Source organism: Elaeis guineensis, chromosome 1 (genome assembly GCF_000442705.2).
Source record: "Elaeis guineensis isolate ETL-2024a chromosome 1, EG11, whole genome shotgun sequence".
Lineage (NCBI taxonomy): Eukaryota > Viridiplantae > Streptophyta > Magnoliopsida > Arecales > Arecaceae > Elaeis > Elaeis guineensis.
In genome coordinates, this window is record NC_025993.2 from 182,224,238 (window position 1) to 182,251,496 (window position 27,259).

At 34.3% G+C, this 27,259-nt stretch overlaps 1 protein-coding gene across 4 annotated transcripts; it reads left to right on the forward strand.

The window, feature by feature from the left end:
• The first annotated feature begins 23,595 nt into the window (after positions 1 to 23,595).
• LOC105039991 (uncharacterized) lies at positions 23,596 to 26,446 on the forward strand. 4 transcript variants are annotated; one of them, XM_029262987.2, is made up of 3 exons: positions 23,596 to 23,731; positions 24,390 to 24,980; positions 25,158 to 26,446. In XM_029262987.2, exons 2-3 carry the CDS (start codon positions 24,403 to 24,405, stop codon positions 26,140 to 26,142), a joined length of 1,563 nt encoding a protein of 520 aa, XP_029118820.1. In that variant the 5' UTR covers positions 23,596 to 23,731; positions 24,390 to 24,402; the 3' UTR covers positions 26,143 to 26,446. The 4 variants fall into 4 exon arrangements, with proteins under 4 accessions (XP_029118820.1, XP_010914652.1, XP_073106754.1 ...); XM_010916350.4 differs by having other exon boundaries at positions 23,662 to 23,815; positions 25,158 to 26,445; XM_073250654.1 differs by lacking the exon at positions 23,596 to 23,731 and adding an exon at positions 23,777 to 23,856.
• The last annotated feature ends 813 nt before the right edge of the window (positions 26,447 to 27,259 follow it).

Here is a 27,259-nt window from a genome sequence, read left to right on the forward strand (position 1 = left end):
CTTCTTTATATATGCTCTGATTTGCATTAAAAATTTAAATATGCTCTGATATACTTCAAAATTACAACTTGCTCTGATATATCTTTTGAAATTTTATACATCTTAAGAAATTTATCTTACTCTGATACATCTTAAAAATTTTTTAACTTGCTCTGATACATTGTAAAATTTTCTCTGATACATTGTAAAATTTTCTCTGATACATTGTAAAATTTTCTCTGATACATTTAAAATTTTTTCTGATAACTTTGTAAAATTATTTTTCTTGCTCTATACATTGCAAAATTTATTTTTCTCTTGCTCTGATACATCTTAAACTCAAAATGATCTAATACAATTTTCAAATCAACTCTTAAACATGTTTTGACACACATAATTATTTTTATTTTTTTTTGTATCAAAAAGCAATTAAAGCACATAAATATTTTTTGCTCTGATGCTAAAACTAAAATCAAATGAGAATGAAATTTTCAAAATACAGCTTAATCTGATAACAAAAACAAGTTTTCTGCTCTAACACCAAAATCACATAATCCAATGAGCATATCATTAGATCCTTAAGCAAATGGACAAATTATTTTTGTATATGACCATTTATATTACATGCCAAAAGAATCATACTCTTTTCAAGCATATACACCTATAATGCATTCTTTTGAAATTAGTGTTTCACATAAATACTTTTGTTCAAATATTTTGTCATCATCAAAAAGGGGGAGATTGTTGCTCCTAGATTGATTTTGATGATTACAAAGCAGATTGAAGGGATACAAATATTTTTAAATTGAAAAAGTCCTTATGCTCTTCAAGGACAAAATCATAATTTCACTAAAATCCTGATTTGATAGTATCATTTGGTAGAACAAATGATTAGTAATCTATTGGTGAAAATTTCATTATTTTTGGACTTATATTTTTGAAGTTATGAAGGTTTGAAGTGCATGAGTCGACTCATGAGTCAACTCATGTCACTATGAGCTGATTGGCACGCAAAAATCACCCATGGCACGCTGGATTTTTGGCTTGGCACGACCTGTGAGTCAACTCATGAGTCGACCCACAAGGCATGAGTCGACTCATGAGTCGACCTCTGCTGATTTGGGCCAAGAAAATCCAGAAATCAAATCTCTGGTCTTTGCAACAGAGGTCGACTCATGAGTCGACCCCTGAAGCATGAGTCGACTCATGAGTCGACTCCTGCGATGGAAATCATCCGCAACGGCTAGTTTTTTGCCTGTTTTAATTGCCTTTTATGCTTCCTAAAAATGCTCTAACGGCTCTTTATCTGCCTAATATGTTTTCTCTTGTTTCTAAATGCTATAAAAAGGTTTCTAAAGGTGAAAAGAAATAGAGAGGATCAAGATACACAAAATCAAACAATTGAGAGGATCCAAAATACACGAGGTGATCAACAAGATACTTGAGAGAAAAAGAAGAGAGGATCCAAAATCTACACGAGAGAGACAAGTGATCCACAATATACACGAGAGATTGTGAAAGAGATTCAAGAGCATTCAAAGAAAGGATTTTTCACGCCTATTGTTCAACCTTGATCAAGAGATCTTTCAAAGCCTTCAAGAAGTCTTCAATCAAAGATCATCTTCTTCTCAAGCATTCATTCAAGCGTTCATCCACCTTGAGAAAATCCAAAAAAGAGATTCTTCATTTGAGTAAAGTATTTTTATTATTATATTTGCTCATTTAAGGAGCTGTTATTGTATTAATTTATGCTCTAAGCTATTTTACTCTTTGTGAGTATTTATTCTTATTTTTGGAGAATTTCCAAAATAAGGGAAGGTTGATCCGAACCTGAAATTGGAGTGTTTTGGGTTGACTTGTACCCGAGAAATAAGTAGACTAGCTTGGGATAGCTAGTGTCGGAGTTTCCGACGTTTGTATTCGGGTTGAATACAAGTATAGCGGATTAGAATTCCCAAGTAGGAGCTTGGGGAGTGGATGTAGGTGCAAGGTTGGCACTGAACCACTATAAAATTTTTGTGTCTGTGGTGTGCTTTATTGTTTCGCTTTATTTCTTTATTATATACTTGCATTCTTGCTTTAGGTAATTTAATCTTAATTTAAAGACCTTCTTCTCATTCATCAAGTTTTAACAAATACTGTTCATAAGTTTTTAATTAAACCTAAAATCTTTAGAAACCCAATTCACCTCTCCCTCTTGGGTTGCATAGCTGGGCAACATTTTTTATTGATAAGATAAAGAAATAATTTGATCAAAATTTTTTTTGGTGAACCTAAGAAATTTTGATTGTTAGAGCAAAGTGCGCAGCGGAAGCATGGTGATCTGATTATTTTGAGTAAGTCAGGAATGTTGATTCTTTGAGTCAAAGAATCATGATAGATGATATGTTTTGATACAAAAAAAAAATTCGTTGATATTTGAAAGAATAATATTTAAAAAAAATATAATTTTTAAAGATAGTGCTCCCACCTACTATGCTAAAAAAAAATATTTAGCATCCTAATTCTAGGATGAGTGGATTCTTGATTTTTTATTTTAGATTTAGAATATTTAGAGATAAATTTTTTCTATCTTAAAATTAAATCTTATAATTCTCTATTTATCAGAAAGAATTTTAGATTATTTATCGAATAATGATTTTGATCTTAGATTATTATACTCAAATATTTATCTCCAGGGTATAATAAAATTTGAAGTTTGAACTCTTTTGATCATTATTACTTCTCTGACTGAATAAAAAAGATTGAGGTTATCTATTGATATTGACAATTGTTCTACAAAAGATGGATTGAAGTTATTTATAATTTAATTTGATAATAAATCGATTAGTTAAGAGTAGCTAATGTTTAGATAAAGAAAATTAATATACTTAAAATAGAGATATTGATTTTGATTATTAAAAAAAATAGTTTTGATTTAGATAAACTTTTGAGTTATTGATTTTTCTTATGGAATGATTTAATGATAAAATTTGCTTCAAGAATTAGAATATTTAAGAGTTTGAGGGTTTGAGTAAGAAAATTTTGATGATTAGAAATAGTGATTTTGATTCTAATCAACACCGGTAATATTGATCTTTTCCTATGAAATGACTTAATGATAAAGTTGCATCGAGAATTAAAATATCAAAAGTTTGAGAATGAAGTTGAAATTGTAAATCTTCAACATTTGAAAGTATGAATAAGAGAAAATATTTTTAAATTTTGATTGATTGGGATGTCATTGTATGATTCCTATAAGTATGCTTTCCTATCTTATGATGGGTTGATTAATTAAGAGTGGTTAATATTTTGAAAAAAAAATGATGATGATGAATAAAGTTCTTATGCAAGAATAAGAGACATTGATTTTCTTCTATTCACAAGAGATAGATTTGATTTTGATCTAGTCATGAGGTATTGAATATTATTTTATAGAGAATGAGAGCATAATTTCGAAATCTTGAAATATTAAAAAAAAATTTTGAGATGCTAGTCTTGATAAATAAAAAAATGAATGGTTCTGTTTCAGACCGATATTTGATGTACCGATTTTTTTCTTATGAAATGATTTAAGAATGAATTTATATCAAGAATTTGAATATTAAAATATTTTGGTAAGAAACTATGAAGACTCAAGCAAAAAAAATTTCAGAGATGAAATTTCTTTTAGAGGGGAAGAATGTCATGGCCCGACCCAAGTAACAAATCCTAGCCCAATGAAAAAAAAAACAAAGGAAGGGAAAACAGGGAGTCTTCTTCCTCCTCTCACCGTCTCCCAATCGAAATCAGAAAGAGCCCCCTCTGGCTCTGTTTAAGGAGGAGAACCCTCCTCTCTCCCTCTCACCAAAGTTCCGAGACCCAGTCGGCGGCAATCGTCGGAAAACCATCGTAAAGACCCGACCTGTGCCATCCAATTTCTTATCAAAAAGCCTCACTGGCGTCGAAGGTGAGCCTCCTCCTCCTTCCTCTCTTCTCCCCTTTCCTTCTCATGTCGGTGTGCACGCTCGCCGACGATCGGAGTCGTCGGATTTTGTTGCGAAAAAAACCTCTATTTTTGCTCATTTTTCTTTGATTTTTCGATGCCGGTGGTCACCGCCGACCATCGATTTGGTCCCTCCGGGCCATGGGATCGTCGGCCCTTGTCGCCGGCCACCGCCATGCCGGCTGCGGCCCTTGGTTGACCGAGCAAAGGAGGGGACCACATGGTCCTCTGTTTCAGCCCAAGACAACCGTGGGAAGAAGAAAAGAAAAAGAAGAAGGAAAAAGAAAAAGAAAAGAAAAAGAAGAAGAAAGAAGAAAAAGAAAAAGAAAAGAAGAAGGAAAAGAAAAGAAAAAGAAAAAAAAAAGAGAAAAGAAAAAAGAAAAAGAAGAAGAAAAATAAAATAATAATAATAAATAATAGGACTCTCTCTGCTCTCTCTTTTGTCAAAAAAAGAAGAAGAAAAAAAAGAAAATAAATTAAATAAATAAATAATATAAATAATAAAATATAAGAAAAAAAGTTTCTCTCTCTTCCCCCTCTCCCTTCAGCCTGAACTAGTATTTTCTCTCTCTAAAATTAAACTTTCTCTTTCTACTTTCTTTCTCTAGATTATTTCTCTCTCCTAAGATTTTTTAAAATTTTGAGAAGAATGATGATGAATTTAAATGATCCTAGTGATGAATTTTTGATCTGCGATCGTCGGACGGTACACCGACACCCACTTTGATCAGATTAGATATTTTTAAGATTATATTTTTCTTGATTTTATTAAATTATTCACATGATAATCTTAGTATGATTTGATCTGATCGATCGGATTTGTTGAATCATATCGTCTGAGGAGTTCAAGATGAATTTTCTCTCTCTAAAAATTTTTTCTTTTTAAATTTTTTTCTCTCTAAAGCCATTTCTCTCTCTATCAATTTTTCTCTCTTGATCGATATATCAATGAAAAATTTTTTTTAATATTTCTGATCTGATGAAGAATCTTAATCCATGATTGTTGGGCAGTGTGTTGGCACTCACCTTGATCAGACCATGAATCCTTAGATTTGATCATCCATGATCCCGATCTAGTCATGACTTGATTTGATCATGTTGATTTCACCAATCGAGATATTGGACCAAACGTAATGTTGGATTGTGTCACCTGATCAATTCAAATTATACCTCATAAATTCTCTCTCCTCTGATTTTCTCTCTCTACTTGATTTTATGAAACTAATAAAGAAACCTCGGTCCTATCACTTTGAATCTGATTTAATCTGATAGTCAAACTTGGATCGTTTATGTCCTAATTAGATTTTAATTAGATAAAATTAGATGATCGGATCCAATCTAAACCATTGAAATACAGTATTCATATTCTTTCTGATTATTGAATTTGATCTCGTATAGGTATCATTGACACCTGATAATCGGATATTGTGATATGGTTTATGAACTAAAAATTTTGAAAGAAAATTTATAGAATTATGTGGATTTATTGGAATGCGTTCGAGGTAAATAATATTTTATTTTTTTTAAATTTATCAGCAAATTACAATGTATTTTTCTGATATGATTTGAGAAACGATGCATGAATTGGATGAAATGATATTTTGTTATGAAAATATCTTATTTGAAAAGTTATGATGAAATATGATTGAACATATTGATTTCATGATGCATTATATTAATTTATTTCGATACTACATGATTATATATTTTCTTATTGAAATTAGAATATGAAACATAATTTATGAAGAATTCTAATATAAGAACAATAAGAATTGACAATCTGACTATGTAAAGAACCCCACCAATGGAGACAAATACGTTGGCAATTGATTTATCCTGAGGGTTTATGTCGCCAGCGAGATCAGCGACATGTCGCCAGAGAGACTAGCGACAAACCATCAGAGAGACCAGCGGTTTCGAAGGATTTTATTGCCAGATGATTCATAGCTCACCGCAAGAAGATACACGGTGTTATGATTCTACCACAGAAAAAATATGGTCATAACTCATGGTTGATGAAAAGAATTTAAGAATGAAAAAAATCAAAATCTCAAAAGAAACTCAAATTTTGTAAAAAGAAATAAATTTGGCATGAACTATATTGCATAATCAAAATTGATTTCAAATTCATGAACTCTATATGCTTATTTTCTATAAATAATTATTTACTTTAATACCTGATAAAATCTGTTGAAAGTGATCATTGCTTACTGGGCTGTCTAGCTCATTACCTCCTATTTTACTATTTTTACAGATGTTGAAGAATGAATGGAAGAGTGATCAGAAGCAGAATCTTCATACTTTTATTTTAGGTTGAAAGTCTTATTGAATTTGATGTAAGGCCTATGAATCATTGATGAATTTATTGAGATATTAAAGAAAAAATTTAGATCATTATGTTTTGGATTTAAATTATTGACTAATTATTCTGCTGTTATTTTAGGATAGCATGATAAGATGCCTTGCATGCTTATAAGAAAAGTTTTCTATGAGTATGCGGCGGTTGCCATGACCTTCGACTCACAATCTCGGATCAGAGGCATGATAATTAATATGGTATCAGAGTATAAGTGGATAAATTATGAAACATAGAATCAGATATAGAATGGGTGTAAGTGGATAGATACTAGGGACATTATGGTGTAGATCTTTGATGATTGTAGTGAGAGAAATCTTTATAATTTTTTGTTAAATATTGAGATTATGTATGAAAAGATCATAAGAGATTATGACATATAGAGTTTGAAATATGATGGATGATCTATAGATTATGATATAATTAGTTAGATTTTGATCGAAAGTAATTACGAAAGAATTGACATGAAATTTTATTGTGCATTGTGGTTATTAATTTGATCATTGGTTATTCAAGTGAATTGTAAGTTCAAATTCGATGCGAGAATAATACTATGATATTACTTCTAATTGAGAAGTTGACTATTATTGGTAAGATAAAGATTTCATGATAAAATATTATTCGAGGATGGACTAAGAAAGTCTTTTATAATGCTTGATTAAAATATTTATCGAAATTAAACTTGATATGTGGATCATATATAAAGTGGCGTATTGGGATGAATGCATATTTGAAAATATTGCAAAGAAGTCGAAATGGATTATGAGATTGTAGGACATTCATTGTGCTGGAATCTTTAATTATCATCTTTGGATCTAAATAATAGATCTTATTTGTGTCTTTTAGAGACTACATAATATGTATGAAATTTTAATTTAAAAATTTCGTATCTAAGTTGATCAAAAAATTTTCTGATATTATTATTGAGATTGTTAATAAAAAATTGATATCTTTGGATTAAGATAAAAGATCTGATTTATATTTATTCGAGATTATGAGATCTATGTGAATTTGTAATTTAAAATTTTTGAATTTAGAAATTGATATGGAGTTCCTTTACTTTGGTTAATGAGGTCCCCGATTGAATCTAGTAAGTGAGGATTTGATTTTTTTTAGACTTGTTTGATTGTTGTGAAAGAATACTTGATAGATATTAAGGATCTTGATGATAGAAATTTTAAAAAAGATAATGATTTAAAATTTTTATATGTTCTGATTATGTCCTAACTTAATGGATCATCGAAGAATTTTCTCATTGATTTGACTTATAAGAATTTTGATTTGAAAATTATTGAATTGAATTGATATGAGAATTAAAATTTGATTCATATTGATTATAGTAAATCTATATGATGGTTTTAAATATGATATCGGATTCAAGGGTTAATCAAGATTATTGTACACCAGTAAAAGTATGAATGAGAATCGAAAGTTAATCTTTGACTTCAATTGAAATTTAAAATTTTAGATCTTTTCTATTGATAAGATAAAGAAATAATTTGATCAAAAATTTTTTTGGTGAACCTAAGAAATTCTGATTGTTAGAGCAGAGTGCACAGCAGAAGCATGGTGATTTGATTATTTTGAGTAAGTCAGGAATGTTGATTCTTTGAGTCAAAGAATCATAATAGATAATATATTTTGATACAAAAAAAAATTCATTGATATTGAAAAAAATAATATTTAAAAAAAATATAATTTTTAAAGATGGTGCTCCCACCTACTATGCTAAAAAAAAATATTTAGCATCCTAATTCTAGGATGAGTAGATCTTTGATTTTTGATTTTTGATTTAGAATATTTAGAGATAAATTTTTTCTATCCTAGAATTGAATTTTATAATTTTTTATTTATTAAAAAGTATTTTAGATTATTTATCGAATAATAATTTTGATCTTAGATTATTATACTCAAATATTTATCTCTAGGGTATAATAAAATTTAAAGTTTGAACTCTTTTGATCATTATTATTTCTCTAACTGAATAGAAAAAATTGAGGTTATCTATTGATATTGACAATTGTTCTACAAAAGATGGATTAGAGTTATTTATAATTTAATTTAATAATAAATCAATTAATTAAGAGTAGTTAATATTTAGATAAAGAAAATTGATATACTTAGAATAGAGATATTGATTTTGATTATAAAAAAATAGTTTTGATTTAGATCAACTTTTGAGTTATTGATTTTTCTTATGAAATGATTTAATGATAAGATTTGCTTCAAGAATTAGAATATTTAAGAGTTTGCGGATTTGAGTAAAAAAATTTTGATGATTAGAAATAGTGGTTTTGATTCTGATCAACACCAATGATATTGATCTTTTCCTATGAAATGACTTAATGATGAAGTTGCATCGAGAATTAAAATATCACAAGTTCGAGAATGAGATTGAAATGGTAAATCTTCAACCTTTAAAAGTATAAATAAGAGAAAATATTTTTGAATTTTGATTGATTGGAATGTCATTGTATGATTCATATAAGTATGTTTTCCTATCTCATGATGGGTTGATTAATTAAGAGCGGTTAATATTTAAAAAAAAATGATGATGATGAATAAAGTTCTTATGCAAGAACAAGAGACATTGATTTTCTTCTATTCACAAGAGATAGATTTGATTTTGATCTAGTCATGAGATATTGAACATTATTTTATAGGGAATGAGAGCATAATTTGAAATCTTGAAATATTAAAAAAAAACTTTGAGATGCTGGTCTTGATAAATAAGAAAATGAATGGTTTTGTTTCAGACCGATATTTGATGTATCGATTTTTTTCTTATGAAATGATTTAAGAATGAATTTATATCAAGAATTTGAATATTGAAATATTTGTGGATGAGATTCAAGTAAGAAACTATGAAGACTCAAGCAAGAAAAATTTCAGAGATGAAATTTCTTTTAGATGGGAAGAATGTCATGGCCCGGCCCAAGTAACAAATCCCAGCCCAACAAAAAAAAATAGAGGAAGAGAAAACAGGGAGAAGACTCCCGAAGGAAGTCTTCTTCCTCCTCTCACTATCTCCCAATCAGAGTCGAAAAGAGCCCCCTCTAGCTCTATTTAAGGAGAAGAACCCTCCTCTCTCTCTCTCACCAAAGATCCGAGACTCAGTCAGCGGCAATCGCCGAAAAACCACCGTGGAGACCCGACCTGTGCCATCCAATTTCTCATCGGAAAGCCTCACTGGCGTCGAAGGTGAGCCTCCTCCTCCTTCCTCTCTTCTCCCCTTTCCTTCTCATGTCGGTGTGCACGCTCGTCGATGATCGGAGTCGTCAAATTTTGTTGCGGAAGAAACCTCTATTTTTGCTCATTTTTCTTTGATTTTTCGATGCCGGTGGTCACCGCCGACCACCGGTTTGGTCCCTCCGAGCCATGGGATCGTCGGCCCTTATCGCCGGCCACCGCCATGCCGGCTGCGGCCTTTGGTCGGCCGAGCAAAGGAGGGGACCACATGGTCCCCTGTTTCAGCCCAAGATAACCGTGGGAAGAAGAAAAGAAAAAGAAGAAGAAGGAAAAAGAAAAAGAAAGGAAGAAAAAGAAAAAGAAAAGAAGAAAGAAAAGAAAAGAAAAATAAAAAAAATAAAAAAAAAGAGAGAGAAGAAAAAGAAAAAGAAAAATAAAATAATAATAAAAAATAATAGGACTCTCTCTGCTCTCTCTTTTGTGAAAAAAAGAAAAAAAAAAGAAAAAAATTAAATAAATAAATAATATAAATAATAAAATATGAGAAAGAGAGTTTCTGTCTCTTCTCCCTCTTCTTTCAGTCTGAACTAGTATTTTCTCTCTCTAGAATTAAACTTTCTCTCTCTACTTTCTCTCTCTAGGTTATTTCTCTCGACTAAGATTTTTTAAAATTTTGAGAAGAATGATGATGAATTTAAATGATCCTAGTGATGGATTTTTGATCTGCGATCGTCGGACGGTACACCGACATCCATTTTGATTAGATTAGGTATTTTTAAGATTCTATTTTTCATGATTTTATTGAATTATCCACATGATAATCTTAGCATGATTTAATTGATCGATCGAATTTATTGAATCATATCGTCTGAGGAGTTCAAGATAAATTTTCTCTCTCTAAAATTTTTTTTTTCTAAAATTTTCTCTCTCTAAAGTCATTTCTCTCTCTATCGATTTTTCTCTCTTGATTGATTTATCAATGAAAAATTTCTTTTAATATTTCTGATCTGATGAAGAATCTTGATCCATGATTGTTGGGCAGTGTATTGGCACTCATTTTGATCAGACCATGAATCCTTAGATTTGATCATCCATGATCTCGATCTAGTCATGACTTGATTTGATCGTATTGATTTTATCAATCGAGATATTAGACCAATCGTAATGTTGGATTATGTCATCTGATCAATTCGAATTGTACCTTATGAATTCTCTCTCCTCTGATTTTCTCTCTCTATTTGATTTTATGAAATCAATGAAGAAACCTCGGTCCTATCACTTCGAAACCGATTTAATCTGATAGTCAAACTTAGATCGTTTATGTCTTAATTAGATTTTAATTAGATGAAATTAGATGATCGGATCCAATCTAAACCATTGAAATACAGTATTCGTATTCTTTTTGATTATTGAATTTGATCTCATATAGGTATCATTGACACCTGATAATCGGATATTGTGATATGGTTTATGAACTGAAAAATTTTGAAAGAAAATTTATAGAATTATACGGATTTATTGGAATGCGTTCGAGGTAAGTAATGTTTCACTTTTTTTAGATTTATCGGCAAATTACAATGTATTTTTTTGATATGATTTGAGAAACGATGCATGAATTGGATGAAATGATATTTTATTATGAAAATATCTTATTTGAAATGTTATGATGAAACATGATTGAACATATTGATTTCAAGATGTATTATATTGATTGATTTCGATACTACATGATTATATATTTTTTTATTGAAATTAGAATATGAAACATGATTTATGAAGAATTCTGATATAAGAACAATATGAATTGACAATCTGACTATGTAAAGGACCCCATCAATGGGGGCATATACGTTGGCAATTGATTTATCTTGAGAGTTTATGTCACCAGCGAGACTAGCAACATGTCGCCAGAGAGACCAGCGATAAACCGCCAGAGAGACCAGCGGTTCCGAAGAACTTTGCTGCCAGATGATTGGCAGCTCACCGCAAGAAGATATGCGGTGTTATAACTCTGTCACAGAGAAAATGTGGTCATAGCTCATGGTTGACGAAAAAAATTTAAGAATGAAAGAAATTGAAATCTCAAAAGAAACTCGAATTTTGTAAAAAGAAATAAATTTGGCATGAACTATATTGCATAATCGAAATTGATTTCAAATTGATGAACTCTATATGCTTATTTTCTATAAATGATTATTTACTTTAATACCTTATGAAATCTGTTGAAAGTGATCATTGCTTACTGGGCTGTCTAGCTCATTACCTCTTATTTTACTATTTTTACAGATATTGAGGAATGAATGGAAGAGTGATCAGAAGCAGAATCTCCATACTTTTATTTTAAGTTGAAAGTCTTATTGAATTTGATGTAAGGCCTATGAATCATTGATGAATTTATTGAGATATTAAAGAAGAAATTTAGATCGTTATGTTTTGGATTTAAATTATTGACTAATTATTCCGCTGTTGTTTTAGGATAGCATGATAAGATGCCTTGCATGCTTATAAGAAAAATTTTCTATGAGTATGCGGCGGTTGCCATAACCTTCGACTCACAATCTCGGATCGGAGGCGTAACAAGGTGGGAGGCTTGGAATGGCCAAATAGAAAAGTTTAGATTCATCTCAATCAGATAAAAGGCTTGGAGTGGCCGAGGTAACTCCCTCTCCCCCTCTGAATGAAATTTATCAAAATATGTTATTTTTCATATATTATTTTTTACTATTATTTATTAGTTTAAAAAAAAATTATTATCTTTAATTTAAAATAAAATTTTAAAATTAAAGATGAAATTCTAGATAATGATGATATTTAGTGTCTTATACATGATGTATGTAACCATTTGTTATACCACTATTAGGTACCAACTACTTTCTATTGAATGATTGTATGTTTCTTAATAGTAGAAATAGAACCAAGATAATTTTTAAAAGAATTATATATTTCTAAAAAATATTAATTTTTTATTATTATATTCTATATTTTTTACTATCATTTAAGTAAAGTCTAATGTATAGTGCGAGTTACTTGTTAGTTTGTGTGTGTATATCTCCAATGACCTGCTTTCTTTCTTTTTTTTTTTTTTCTTTTTTTCTTTTTTTTTTTTTTTTTTTTGAGGAGATAGCAGTTCAAATCCTTAACATTTACACACATATTACAAAAAAAGTATAAGAAATTTTCTTATTTATTTATTTTTTGGTAGCAAGTAGAAGAAATTTATTGAATATGATGAGATATACAAATATCTATGAGGTAAACTAAAGGTTGAAAGCGCAAAATATACGCCAAAATAAAGAATATTTGTTGATTCCATGTCACTTGTCCTATGCAGGTGATCTAGGTGAAAAAGGCTATACGCAATGGTGTAGTCTTTGGACCTGTACAAGATAAAAGTAAGGAAGATTAGATAAAATACTTTTTTAAATGAAATATTACATTAAGAAATTTGTTACCTTTTTTATTTTGTCAAAATTAAAAAAGTCCATCTCTTCTTGCTATTCACGAAGTTTTGTAGCTATCTTGACCGACTTGTTAAGTTATCAAAATCTTATTACTACCTAAATTTTAGGTAGTGATGGAATTAATGTGTGTTTCTAAAATCTTGTGATGTCATTGCACACCAATCATCAATATTTACTGGGTACCGATAACTTGCAAGCTTTAATTTATACAGATAATAGATATAAAAGACAAGCGAGGAAAAAAGAATCTCAAAAAAAAAAAAAAAAAAAAATCAAAATCAAAATCTTAACATCAGGAAGGGCTAGGGGAGCTCTCTTCTCCTCTTCTTCAATATCACAGCCACCTCCCCGCCATTCTCATCTTCTACAACCAGGAGGTGTGCCTTGGCGCCTGGAAAGAAAGACGCCTTCATATTGGTATCTCATCAATACTTGTTGGGGACTACAACACTCAAAGAATCATGGATCCCTTGGGTGTCCTTGGCAGATCCTCCACGCCATGGAACTTGCCTTCTTGTTTTTGCCATGGCCGAGCAAGCATCAAAATTCTGCAAATCTTGGATGGACGACTCGCCATCTGGCCCTTTTTATAGGATTCAAGTGTGTAAGCAGAGTGGATGAAGATGGAATGCGTTAGTGAACAATATCCTACAAGATTTGCATTTGAGAAGTAGGTTCATGAACAAAGATCTTTAGCTACCGCAATTGGGAGGAAGCAATTTGGATAGATCCAAATGAAACTTTACATTCTTTGGATGAATGCGTGGACACTGATAAACACTTAATTTAAGTCATTTAAAACAGAAAATTATATTTAATTTATTTTATTTATTAAGAATTTGATGCTTCTTTTTATGTTTTACAGGAAAGATGATCGCCGATACAAAGAGTCCAATTCATAGATAAAAAAGACTCAAGTTTCAGGAAAATTGGATTTAAAATAAAATTAAAATAAAAGAAGGATGCATACGGTATTATAGAAAATGAAGATACTATGCAAAGAATCTAAAAAGATATAGATGTAATTGTAAATAAATAAAAGTTTCTTTTTGGAATAAAAAAATTTCTTTTTGAAGCGTTAACGCGTGCGTGAGCGTGCAGAAAGCTCACGCGGGCGTGACGCGAAAGCAACGCGGGCGCGACGCGGAAGCAACGCGGGCAAGGCAGCGGGCGTGAGCGCGGGGGCGAGGCAGGCAGGTTCGCGGGGAATTTGATGCCGTGGACACAGTGACGAACAAATGCTTATTAAAAGAAAAAAAATATGATATTTAAAAATACTTCAAGAGGAAGAATTTGTATTTTCTTTATCTGTTTGTGATCTTTCCATCTCATCCATCCATCTTTTAGTCCTTAGTATTTTCTTTAGTCCCACATCGGAAAATCATGTAAAACTCCTCCCTTCTAACACCTATAAAAAAGTTTTTGTACTCCCATTGGAGGGGGAGTCCAGAAATTCTTCTAGAGCCTTGCATAGAGAAATAGAAAGGGACTACTTCATGAGCAGCTAGGCTAGCAGTCTCGGGAGTGGAGAAGAAATTTTGTAACAATACAGAGTGGGTTTATTATTTTAAACTTTCTTGTATTTCTTTATATGCAATAAAGATTATACTTTTTATTTAAATCATCATGAGTTCTTTATTTGCTCTCTTTCATATACTTTTATTTATACTTTCCTGTTAGATTAATATTAGGAACAACTTTTACTTTCTGGAGACGCACCATGATCTACGGATACGGAGCGTGTCGAGAAAAGAAGAGTTGTTTACCTAGTACTTTTTGGAGACACGCCGTGCTCTACGGATACGGAGCGTGCCGAGAAAAGATAGGTATTTTTCTTAAGATTAATCACATCTATTTAATTAAAAAAGAGATACAACTCTGCTAGTGCAAAATTAATTCAAAACTCTCGAGCTCTTTATTTTTTAATTACATCAATTTTAAGATAATTTATTTTTTTTAAATCAAAACAATGCTTCTTTCTTTTATTTTGCAATCTTAACTTAGCCCAAGGTCCCTGAGGATACGATCAATTAAGGAACCACGTGGAATGCTTGAGGATGTCTTGGTCAAGGTAGATGAGTTTTACTTTTCAGTTGATTTTCTGGTTCTCGATATGGAACTAAGTGGCAATCCAAGATAAATTCTCATTATCTTAGGACGACCCTTCCTAGCTACGGTAAATGCATGAATTAATTGTAAGACAGGAGTCATGGGCGTATCATTTGAGAATAAGAAACTTAGACTGAATGTGTTTGGTGCTTCCCAAGGACCATCAATAGGTAGTTGCTTCGAAGTAGATACACTAGAAGACATTATAGAAGATGCAACACCCACAATTCTAGCATCAGACCCCTTAGATACTTGCTTGGCTCACTTTGGAGTGTATCACTTTGAGGGATATATGAAAGAAGTTAACACCTTGTTGGATACACCACACGATAAAATTACTCCTCCATGGACAATCAAGTATGAGCCATTGCCCACCTTTTGTTGATTTTATTGCATATGGCGTCTGGCTGAAGACGTTAAACTTAGCGCTTTTTGGGAGACAACCCAAATTTCTTTTATTTTGTTTTAACTGATCTTCATTTTTTTTAATAAAGGACCGCTCTGTATGGAAGAGTCTGTCAATAAATTTGACGTCTGGCTGAAGACGTAAAACTTAGCGCTTGTTGGGAGGCAACCCAATGATTTTATTTTTTTTTTTTTACTTTACTGTAGCTACAGAAATTTAGAACAAGAGCCTATTAATCAATGAAGCTATCTTCAACTTCCGAAGCAAAATTATCCCAGGTGCACTCTCTCTTTTTATTTTCTTTGCTTTTCTACTCTATTGAGGACAATGTAGATTAAGTTGGGGGGGAAGGAAATGAAAATTAATTAAATCCTCGAGTATGGTCAGAAATAATTAGTTTTGTGTATCCGAATTTTATTTTGATTAAGAGTCAATTAGGCATCCTAATAAATGAATGATTAACGGTCAAGATAATTTTAGAGATACTGAGAAATAAATTATTAAGAAAATCCAATGAATGGTAGGGTTTAGACTAGACCAAATTTTAGGAGTGATTCTACAACCCTCTTCTTACTGATCTTAATAAAGAATCTGCTTCATGGGAGATTGGGTGGAAAGGTCGAGGTATGCAAAAATTCTCTTTAAAATATACTTTTTATTTAAAAAAAATATTAGTTTCCTACTGAGTAACCAGGCCCCTTCGCCTAAGTAAGGTTGTGGTTCGCGTAAAAAGGTGGGCAATGTTAAAAAAAAAAAAGTGGATAATAAGGGGACTAAATTGCAAGAAGATAATAAACCCCTCTCACATTAAGTTAGAGGATTTAAAGAGTAAAGTGGGGAGTTGGTGAAAAAAAAGCTCTGAAAATTTGTTTAGTTAATACTCAGTCACTAATTGGATCAAATTGATAATCCAATGAAGTATCTCTTTAGTGGTCTGATCAGGTATCATCTACTTTTTGGGATGCCTAACCTAACTTTTGATTCAAGACCGAATCGGTACACAATACTGATATATCTATTTTACTTGAGGACGAGCAAAATTCATATTGGGGGGTGTGATAAACACTTAATTTAAGTCATTTAAAGCAGAAAATTATATTTAATTTATTTTATTTATTAAGAATTTGATGTTTTTTTATGTTTTACAGGAAAGATGATCGTCGATACAAAGAGTCCGATTCATAGATCAAAAAGACTCAAGTTTGAAGAAAATTGGACTTAAAATAAAATTAAAATAAAAGAAGGATGCATACGGTATTATAGAAAATGAAGATACTATGCAAGGAATCCAAAAGGATATAGATGTAATTGTAAAGAAATAAAAGTTCCTTTTTGAAATAAAAAAATTTTTTTTTGAAGCGTTAACGCGTGCGTGAGCATGCAGAAGGCTCACGCGGGTGCGACGTGGAAGCAACGCGAGCGCCATGCGGAAGCAACGCGGGCGAGGCAGCGGGCGTGAGCGCAGGGGCGAGGCAGGCAGGTTTGCGGGGAATTTGATGCTGTGGACACAGTGACGAACAAATTCTTATTAAAAAGAAAAAAATATGATATTTGAAAATACTTCAAGAGGAAGAATTTGTATTTTCTTTATCTGTTTGTGATCTTTCCATCTCATCCATCCATCTTTTAGTCCTTAGTATTTTCTTTAGTCCCACATCAAAAAATCATGTAAAACTCCTCCCTCCTAACACCTATGAAAATGCTTTTGTACTCCCATTAGAGGGGGAGCCCAGAAATTCTTCTAGAGTCTTGCATAAAGGAATAGAAAGGGACTACTTCATGAGCAGCTAGGCTAGCAGTCTCGGGAGTGGAGAAAAAATTTTGTAACGATACAGAGTGGGTTTATTGTTCTAAACTTTCTTGTATTTCTTTATATGCAATAAAGATTATACTTTTTATTTAAATCGTTATGAGTTCTTTATTTGCTCTCTTTCATATACTTTTATTTATACTTTCCTGTTAGATTAATATTAGGAATAACTTTTACTTTCCGGAGATGCACCGTGATCTATGGGTACGGAGCGTACCGAGGAAAGAAGAGTTGTTTACATAGTACTTTTCGGAGACGCGCCGTGATCTACGGATACAGAGCATGCCTAGGAAAGATAGGTATTTTTTCTAAGATTAATCACATCTATTTAATTAAAAAAGAGATACAACTCTGCTAGTGCAAAATTAATTCAAAACTCCCGAGCTCTTTATTTTCTAATTACATCAATTTTAAGATAATTTATTTTTTTTAATTAAAACAATACTTCTTTCTTTTATTTTGCAATCTTAACTTAGCCCAAGGTCCCTGAGGATACGATCTCGACTCATCCTACCTACGTAGTGAGTAGAGTTATTTTTGGTGCTATCAACGACTACGCATCAGACACAATATGTAGTTTCGTGACTAGCATATTTGGCATGAGACATCTTAGATAAAGATAAATTTGAATTACAAATTAAGCATGGGTGAGTGCACCAAGATGGGAGTTGTTTGATGAACCCTATCTCGTGGGATTCAGTCGTGAGAATTAGGGTGAGGACCAGTATAATTGGGAGGAAAATGGGAAAGAATTAAATAAATCATGGTCAAGTCTATGTGCATGTACACATGATCAAACAAATGGGAATATGCATGAACTGATGAATAAATCGTAAATGTTGGCACAAGAGACTGGATGCCAACTGGACTGGAGACCTGAGTTTGTTTTTTCAGACAAACGTCTGAACACCGATTCCACCTACTTGCTCTTGGGGGTTGGGTCCGAGTCAAATTTCAAGTTTTGGGTCGGGCCTATTGGGTCAAATAATTTGAAATAATTAAAATTTAGATAATATAAGTAGAAGGGAAATAAAAAAGATGTGCCCAGAATACATGCTTGTAGGAGCATATTATCCTAGGAATGAATTTTGCCCTCTTGAGCAAATATCTAACAACATTGTCCTCAAAATACAATGCACCCGACTCGACCAGAAGCTTCCTATCACGGGCATGATTGTATGGAGGCGCGATGGAAAAGCTTCTCTTAGTTGTCCAACAAGAAAGTAGAAAGGTGTAACGAACTCGACTCATCTCAAAGCCTTCTATCACTAGCATGGTCACATAGAGATGTGATCCACAAGGTTCTTTCAGTTGCGTGGAAGAAAAGTAGATAGAATTTCGAAAGGAATTTCGTTTTTCGTGGAGATTTTGGTCTTCTGATCTATATCTAAGATCCTGGATCTGGAATCTTCTTATAAACTCATTCCACGTAACACCCAAAGAGGCTCATAGAGGCCTCAACAAGACAACAACAACTCCATGAAGGCCACAAAGGTCAGACTGTGCTAGCATCTCACAAAGGCCAATAGCGCGCCAATGTTACAAGTGGACCTAAATCCTTTATACAGGCTCGGTCTAGATAATTAGAACTGTCAACAGGCCAGGTCCAAATTCGATATCCATGGGTACTTACCCAACAGATCCGGATCTGGTACTAGTATAGAACCCATTTATCCGAATCTGAATTCAGACCTGATAAATAATAATGTAAATGGATAGGATCTGAATATTTAATACCATAGATTCGAAATTCAAATTATTATATTATATAATAATATATATATTAAAAATATTTAATATCCTGCCTCAGACCCTTTCTGTCTATGAGTCTCCCTCTCTCCCTCTTTTAGTCTCTCAGTCTTCCAACGGTGCCTCTCCCTCCCCTTCTCTCCCCCTTCATCGCGAAATCCACCGGCAGTCGGACCCCGACACCAATGCCGGCCTTCGACTCCCTCCTCCAGCTCCTTGCTTTAGATCCACCCAAACTCACCCCCATCGTCACTGCCAAGGGCGATCTCCTCTCCTTTGTCCGTCTCCTCGACCCCTCCACCCACTCCCTCATCCGTGACCAGGCTACCGCGGCCGTCTCCCTCCTCGTCACTGCCTCCAACGTCTCCCATTGCACCATCTTCGAGAAGGGCGCACTCAACCCCCTCCTCCACTTTCTCGACTCCGGCTCCCTAAAAGAATGCAAAATCTTTTTGCATCGAAGCTACGAGGCTCCCGAGAAGGTAAGCCAGAAACCCCTCTCTTCTTCATCTCCTATTCAAATCTGCTTGATTTTTTATCCTGAAACTCTAGTTCTTGTTTTTGTGATCATATACCTCTCTGATTTTCAGGCGAAGTCCTTCAATTTTTATAGACGACATGATTTAGATTTTTGGTCCTTATTTCTTTTGCTTTTTTTTGTCTCAAAAGATCCCTCTGCCTCGCACCGTCATTCGGGCCGCCTCTCCCTCTCCACCATTGTCCTTCATCGAGAACCGGATCTAGTACTTTAAGGCTTGATCCATCGGATATTCGGATCCAATACTAATAAATAAGATCGAGTTTGGATCTGAATATCTAAATTTTGATCCGAATCCGATCCATTGACAGATCCACAGGAAATCCCAAAACGGCCCAAAGACCTCAACGCCTGCCTCGTGGAGGCCACGAAGACTTACACATGTGCTAGGATCTCATACAGAGACCGACAACTCCAACATTAAAATCAAGATTCAGGATGGCTAGAACATGAATTCTAATTTTAAAATTGAAAATAAATGGTCATCAGTCCAAAGCCCATAAAAGCCAACTATCCTTTAATTAAGTCTAATCAAAGAAAGCCATTTCACAGGTTTGAAGCAAAAGCTGTGGCACGTCTGGCCAACGTACATGTTGAATGGCAAAGTCTGCATTGCACACTATCAGGCGACTTCAATGTGCAACCTTGAACATATTAAGAGGACGAGATTAAGAAAGCCGAGGTCTCTGAGGAGCCCTGTCTGCCACCTCTATAGAATTTCTTGGTATCCATGGCTACTTTAGGCAAGGATCTATCCTTCATCATGCCAAAGATCTTAGCATCAAAGTCGTGCAACATCGAAGGCATACATTTGAAGAGGACCTCGTTATTAGATGGGAACAATTTTGTAACTATGTGGTTGGATGATCATCATACTAGAGATTGTACCTTTTTTACTTGACTTCTTTCGAATAATAAATGCAATTATCATATCGGTCATTTGTGTGGCTCCAAATGTATAATGGTTAGCTGAGTTGCACTCAATAGTAAAATTACATGTAGAGGAACTCCTTATACTGACTTTCAAATGATTAACTCTATCTCTTTTCTAGAACATGATCATCCATGCACCATTTCCTTATCCTTTTTACATGTATTGTATTACTTTATTGGCCATGAGACATTTGCAATAAAGCAACCATCTAGTATTTATCTGCTAGGCTTTGTAGTTTTATGATGTATTTGCTAATTTTAGGTGTGAACCTAGCTTTTATTACGACTTTCCTCATCATGTCGCTCTTCACCACTGATGGAAGATGCAGATGCTCCAGATTCAGAGGTAACTAATTCTTAGTCAAAACCTTACGCGCAAATAGGACAATAGTTTGTACCAAAAAAAAAATAGGACAATAGTTGCTTACAACAAAGCCTATAGGGTACTGTATTTAATTTATAACATCAGCAGCCTGAGTGTTTCAGCGAGCAAATTCTTAGGAAGTGATTTTGCGTATGAGCTTACTGGTTAAACTTGATCAAAGAAACATGTACTTGGTTCTTTCTGCTGCTAAGACATCAAATTAAAATTTCGTTGTGTGTTTTTCCTTGTTTAGCAAAATGGTAGAAATACCACGGCATATTTCCCTGGTATAATGCAAAGGTGACTTGGCCTCCCATAACAACTGCTGGATTGGTTCCGAGAGTTCCACTACAAAATAACAACATCCATCCTACATCAGTTCAGAACATCAGCACTCTCAAGCCCATTTAAACTACACATCGAAGCCACCCATCCTACATCTACTATCATCTTTGTTTTTATGTCTCTACTTCTGCAAGCTTTTGTGCTATGGCAGGCGTGATTCAACATATCGCTTCATACATTCTATTATTAAAGGTTTTTGCCATAACAGGTGGGATACTTAGTGCCTTGTGTTTAAGCCCAATAGATTGTTTCTTTTTTTTTATTTTATTTTTTTCAGTTCTAGTGGGAATTAGACTAGCATAGCATTTCCACTATCAAATAATTTTTTATGCTAGTAGAATATATTATTTTTATTTCAATACAGTAGAAGGCTAAAACTAATATGAGAACTCGGAAGGGAGATGGACCAGGTCCAACGGCTTGGAAGTCCGATATCAAAACCGCGTTTGGTTCTCCTACCAAAAAAAAAAAAAACCGCGTTTGATCCACTAGCTCCCGTCCTAAAATACAACGGGAGCCCACATGACAACAAAAACAAAGACGCAAGATCGTAGAAGTAAAGTTTTTAATAAGGCTTTTTTTTTTTTTTTTCATGTTGACTATAGTGGAGAAGGAATCTTCGGCTGGCGTGCGTAGGATGGAGATCGTAGAGGTGAGAGAGGGAGACGTATTGAGGCCCCTCCGTCCGTCAACCGGAGACCACACCTACTGGATAGCATAGAAAATTTTGTTAATGAAGTGATATCTTATTCTTTTCTGTTAATGAAGTAATAAAAGCTGTATCCATTAGCAAATGGGTGGCATTTCCTTTTATTTGTTTTTTTTATTTTTAGTGGTGTAGAGTATTCTTGTTTATGCTATTGATAATGATATCATATCAAACAAACTTTAAGCGAAGGAAACTAGAAGGTGCATTAGAAATAGGGCTGATCTCATTGATGACGCTCTTAAATAAAAGGACAAAGGTTGGGTCCAACTAAAAACAGAGGGTCAGCATAATAATTGTAATGCGGTATAATGATATTGGAAGGAGAAATGTTGAGGCCAGTTAAAAACATAGAGCCAGCATCATAATTGTAATGATATTGGCAGGTGAAATTGTTGGTTAATTAGGGAAAACAGATCAGTACATCATCTAAAAAAATAAATTTTTTTATTGAAAATAATAAAAATTGTCAGCTAACCATTCAGCAGAATTTTTTTTATATTTAAAATTCTTAGATAATAACATAGCTTTTTTTACTAATAGGTGATGTATTAACTTATTATTGAATGATTCGAGATACGTATGGTGGAATTGTTTTAATCAATAATTTTTTCGATAAGAATTTAATTAGATAAAAAATTAAGATTAAAAAAAGCCATCATAAGTTAAAGGGGATGCCAATCAAATAAAAATTCTTTGATACATGTGTGAGAAAAAATCATATGCAGTGAATTTTTTTTCTTTGGATTTACGATGGCTATGAAAATCTAAGAACCATGTCGGGATGATCCATCTACAAGCACCTCTTCTTCTTATGAGACTTTCCTCCTCCTCCTTCCATCATGAATTTTTTATAATTCAAACAAAAATGGCACAATTATTTTGAGAATAATCCTACATCAATTAATTCCTTCAATTTTTTGATGTTTGTGCTATAGTAGAAGGGATGCTTGATTCTTTGTGCATGAGCCCAATAGATTGTTTCTCTTTTTTTTTTTTTTTTTTTTCAAGTGATGATAAAACTAGCATAGAGTTCCCACAATCAAACAAATTTTTATGCTTCTAGAATGTACTATTTTTATTTCAATGAAGTAGTAAGCTAAACTAATATGAGAACTGGGAAGGGGAATGGAACCAGCAGCTCAGGAATCCAATATAGAAATTGGGTTTATTAGTCCATCAGATAAAAAGAAAAAAATTATAAGAATAATTTTTTAATTATAATCTAATTTCACTTACATCTTTTCGATTTTAATTAAAATTGTCACACTAATTTTAAAAATTTTTAAAATATTTTAAAATTATCTTATCATTCATCTATTAATAACTAGCGATGGTTTGTCATTTCAATAAATGAAAATACTTTTTACTCAAAGAGATCACCGATAAGAAAGGAGAGGAGTTGGAGGGACCCACTGTAGAGGGAGGGCAAGATCCGAGGAGGAGATGTATGAGTCTTGTATTTATCTACTAGATTTTGTAATTTTATGATGTATTTGCTATTTTTGGGTGTGAACCTCGCTTTCATTACGACTTTCCTCGTCATTTCGCTCTTCACCACTGATGGAAGATGCAGATGCTCCAAATTCAGAGGTAACTAATTCTTAGTCAAAACCTTACGCGAAAATAGGTCAATAGTTTGTACCAAAAAAAAAAAAAAAGGACAATAGTTGCTTAAAACAAAGCCTACAGGACTTCTTGCAGGTCCCGCCCCTCTGGAGATCTCTGCCGCCGCTAACTGCAGCGTCTCCTGTGCCTAACGGAAATCTACGTTAGCAGTGGCTAAGGATCAACCGCTATATATACCCCCTTCGTCCCTCAGGTTTCATCATCGTGTCAGAACAAGTCTCAATCTGCCTCTCCTTTCATTGATCATCAAAGTTTGTTGGGTTTTATTCCGATTAAGGTGGCGCAGTTCTATCTTTTTGTCTTGTATTGATGTTAGCTGTAAGCTCCTGTGTTGAATGGGTTGAAGTTTTGTCATGTCGATATTTGGATATGCAAGATCGTAGCATGCTTTTCGTATGATCGCTGTTTGACCCAACACTAGGTTTATATATGGTGACATGCAATTCTAGTGAAGAAGAGTCTGTTCTTGTGCTAAAAGAAAGGGGTTGGAGCCTATTCATGTTTCTCAGTTTCTGAGATTCTGGTATTAGTTTATGTTCTTAATTATTAATAGGGGCTTTCCGAGAACATGCGCTCGGCCTGTGTTAAGATTTTTGTTGTGCTGGCTTGGCTAGTAATTTCCCAAAATCTCTTAACCTCTAGATGGATTTGCAATTATGTTTGTTCTGCTTTGGTGTTATCCTAGTAATATGAATGATTAATTCCAAGAAAAAAAATATGCAGTGCAGGTACCTTGCTATTTGTGTCTTAAACTGACCTTGTATGAGTTTGCCATGATCAGTAATAACACTCGGGGTTTTGGTGCTGAATAGGAATGTTGGCAATGATATCACGTTTAAATTAATTTACAGGGGAGAGAAGAAAATGTCGATCTCGCCGAATTCACCATGGAGAGGATGTGCAGCAAACTTCCCTCAACCTGTCAATGAACAAGACGAGCTCGCAGCCCAATTTTTGGTAGAAACTGTTTACTACTTTAATTGCCGTGTTGCGGATCACACTCTGCCTGACATCGAGTACAGAAGCAGCGGCAGAGAAGAGGACATCGTCCACCCTGTCTTTCGCTGGGATGCTACCCCCTATGAGCAGGTCTTTGAGAATGGATTCCAAGCAAGGCGTCAACAAGGCACTCGCGACGAGGTCTATTACAATCTGGATCGCTACGTCCATCATGGCGGTAGGCCTCTTGATTCCAGGCGGCCGGCCAACTATGCCTTCGTTAGCACCACGATTAGCAGCACTTGGCATCCTACCCTTCCGAACAATAGGAGAGAGATGGAAGTATATCGATACGAGATATATGCTCCCGGTGGCATTTGGGTTGCTGAGACTCTTGGTGCTCGTTATGGACACCGTTCCCAAGAGGAGGTCACCTTTGTCGCCGGCATCGCCCCACAATACATTCGGTCTGCCCAACACTTCAGGCTTACCCGTGACGGGAGGTGACCATCGAACTTCAATATTTCTTCGTTTATCCAATTTAATTGACTACAATTTTTTTTTTTTTTTTTTTTTTTTTTGTTTAGATAAGTTTAATATATTAGTGAGATAACAGATTCATATATATTGCAAAGTGAAAATTGAGAGCTTGCGTTACGACTCTTTTGCTGTGCATGCAGTTTTACAGAATGGGCGAGAGTAGAAAACGTAATAAGAGTGAATCGGAACTTCAATCCACAATTGCATCCATCGCGACGGTTGCTCAACATTCAGAGTCCAGTATTTGATTACTTATATGAAAATGATATCAGAGCGAATCTAATCATTAGGTATTACCCACCTCAGGCTCAGCGAGAGAAACGACAAGTGTCCGCCGACTCTGACTCCACCGATTGGTATGCTCGCGACGTGGCCAACTTTGAGAGCTACATAAATGCTGCATTCCGTTCGTCTCGTAAAAATGAAGCCTATCTGTTCATGAAGAACGAGTATGTGCTGCTGGACTACGCACCAGGCTCGACAGACGACAGGGTGGTGAATGGACCGCATCTTATCTGCGATGGGTATCCATCCCTCACGGACACAGCCTTTGCAGAATATGGAATAGACTGTGCTTTTGGTGGGTCTGGGTCTCAAGCGTTCATCTTCTCTGCAAATCACTGTGCAGAGATAGACTACGCACCACACACCACAAATGACAAGATAATCAAAGGCCCGATGACCATCGCTGCGATGTTCCCCTTCTTCAAAAAGACGGTGTTCGAAAGCGGCGTCGACGCCGCGTTTGAGTCCACGAAAACTAATGAAGCTTACCTCTTCAAAGGCAACCAGTATGCTCTCATAAACTACGGTTCTGATTCCCACCTCATCGCCATCCGCCTCATCACTGAAGGCTTTCCTAGTTTGAAAGACACCGACTTTAAAAGTGGAATCGAAGCAGCGTTTGCTTCGCACATGACTGATGAGGCGTATCTATTCAAAGGAGATTCCTACGCACTCATCAACTTTGCTCCCGGCACCACAGATGACAAAATCATTGGTGGCGTGAAGAAAATCCTTCCCAATTGGCCCTCTTTACGTAGCATCTTGCCTCGCAAAAATCGTGGTCTTGATCTTCATCATCACACTAAACCTGTTCCCGACCGCGACCATGATGAACTTTAAAGAGCCAGTCCCTAAGTATATGTATGCATGGTATGCTTTGAATAAGAGTTTGGCTTGCATGGTATGCTTTGAATGAGAGTTTGGCTTGGTTTGGTGGTTTACATATAGTTTGTCTTTCCCTGGAATAGTAAGGGTGTAATGGGGATTTGGGGTATCTTATATTCTCCTCCTCGAGCCACCTTATCCTCTAGTTAGCAGCTTAGGCTACAGGTGCTTTGTATCATTTTATGTTTGGATGAATGTTATGTTCACTGTTGCCATAACAATATTGCCGCTATATTATCATAATAAATGATTGTGGTATGTCTGTGGTCTTTAGAGAATTTCATTTCATGCTTACATCAATATTGTGCACATAAGGAAGCGTCTTACATTTTCTTAGGAACATCATAACATCGTGATGTAGCTGTCTGCTATTTGAATGGCTTAATGGAGTGGGACTACATTACTGTCAAAGCTCAAAATGCTAAGTTGATGGTGGTCCCAAGAACCAGGAATCCTTGTAGATATGGTAGGTGCCCACACAAGGTTGGGCCTCCTCATCCGTTAACAGAAGAGCCCGCTGCATTGGTACTCCCCATGGTACGCACCGCTCCTGCAAACAAGGTAGATTAGATTATGGTTAGTCAAGTTGCAATTCAATGACCGGCCAATTACCAATAGGTCAAGATCACATTAATAGGTCTAACCATTTTTATTTTAGGTTTTTTGCTCTGTATGAAAGGTAAGCACATTTTGAAAATTTACATGAAGCTCAAATTAATAATTTTCAAGAAATTGAAAAAGATCTTATTTGATGACTATGAGGCCTCAAGTCTATTGCTAATTTTCAATTACTGATATCTGAAAAACAGCCACAAGTAATGGCTAATTACTGAGTTGGTAATTGAATGAACATTGACAACTAAATCGAGGGAAACAATCCACACGTCAAGATGGGTTCACATCATACATCAAGTCCCATAAGGTTTAGCCTGAACTCGACCCAAACTACTAGTGGGTCAAGGATGCCTGCCCTCTGCCCTGCCCATAGCTAATTCACTAACTCATTTTACTTTGTCTGAACCCATTTAATTTTTAGCTTCATATTGTATAAGTAGACACTTTTCATAAGTTT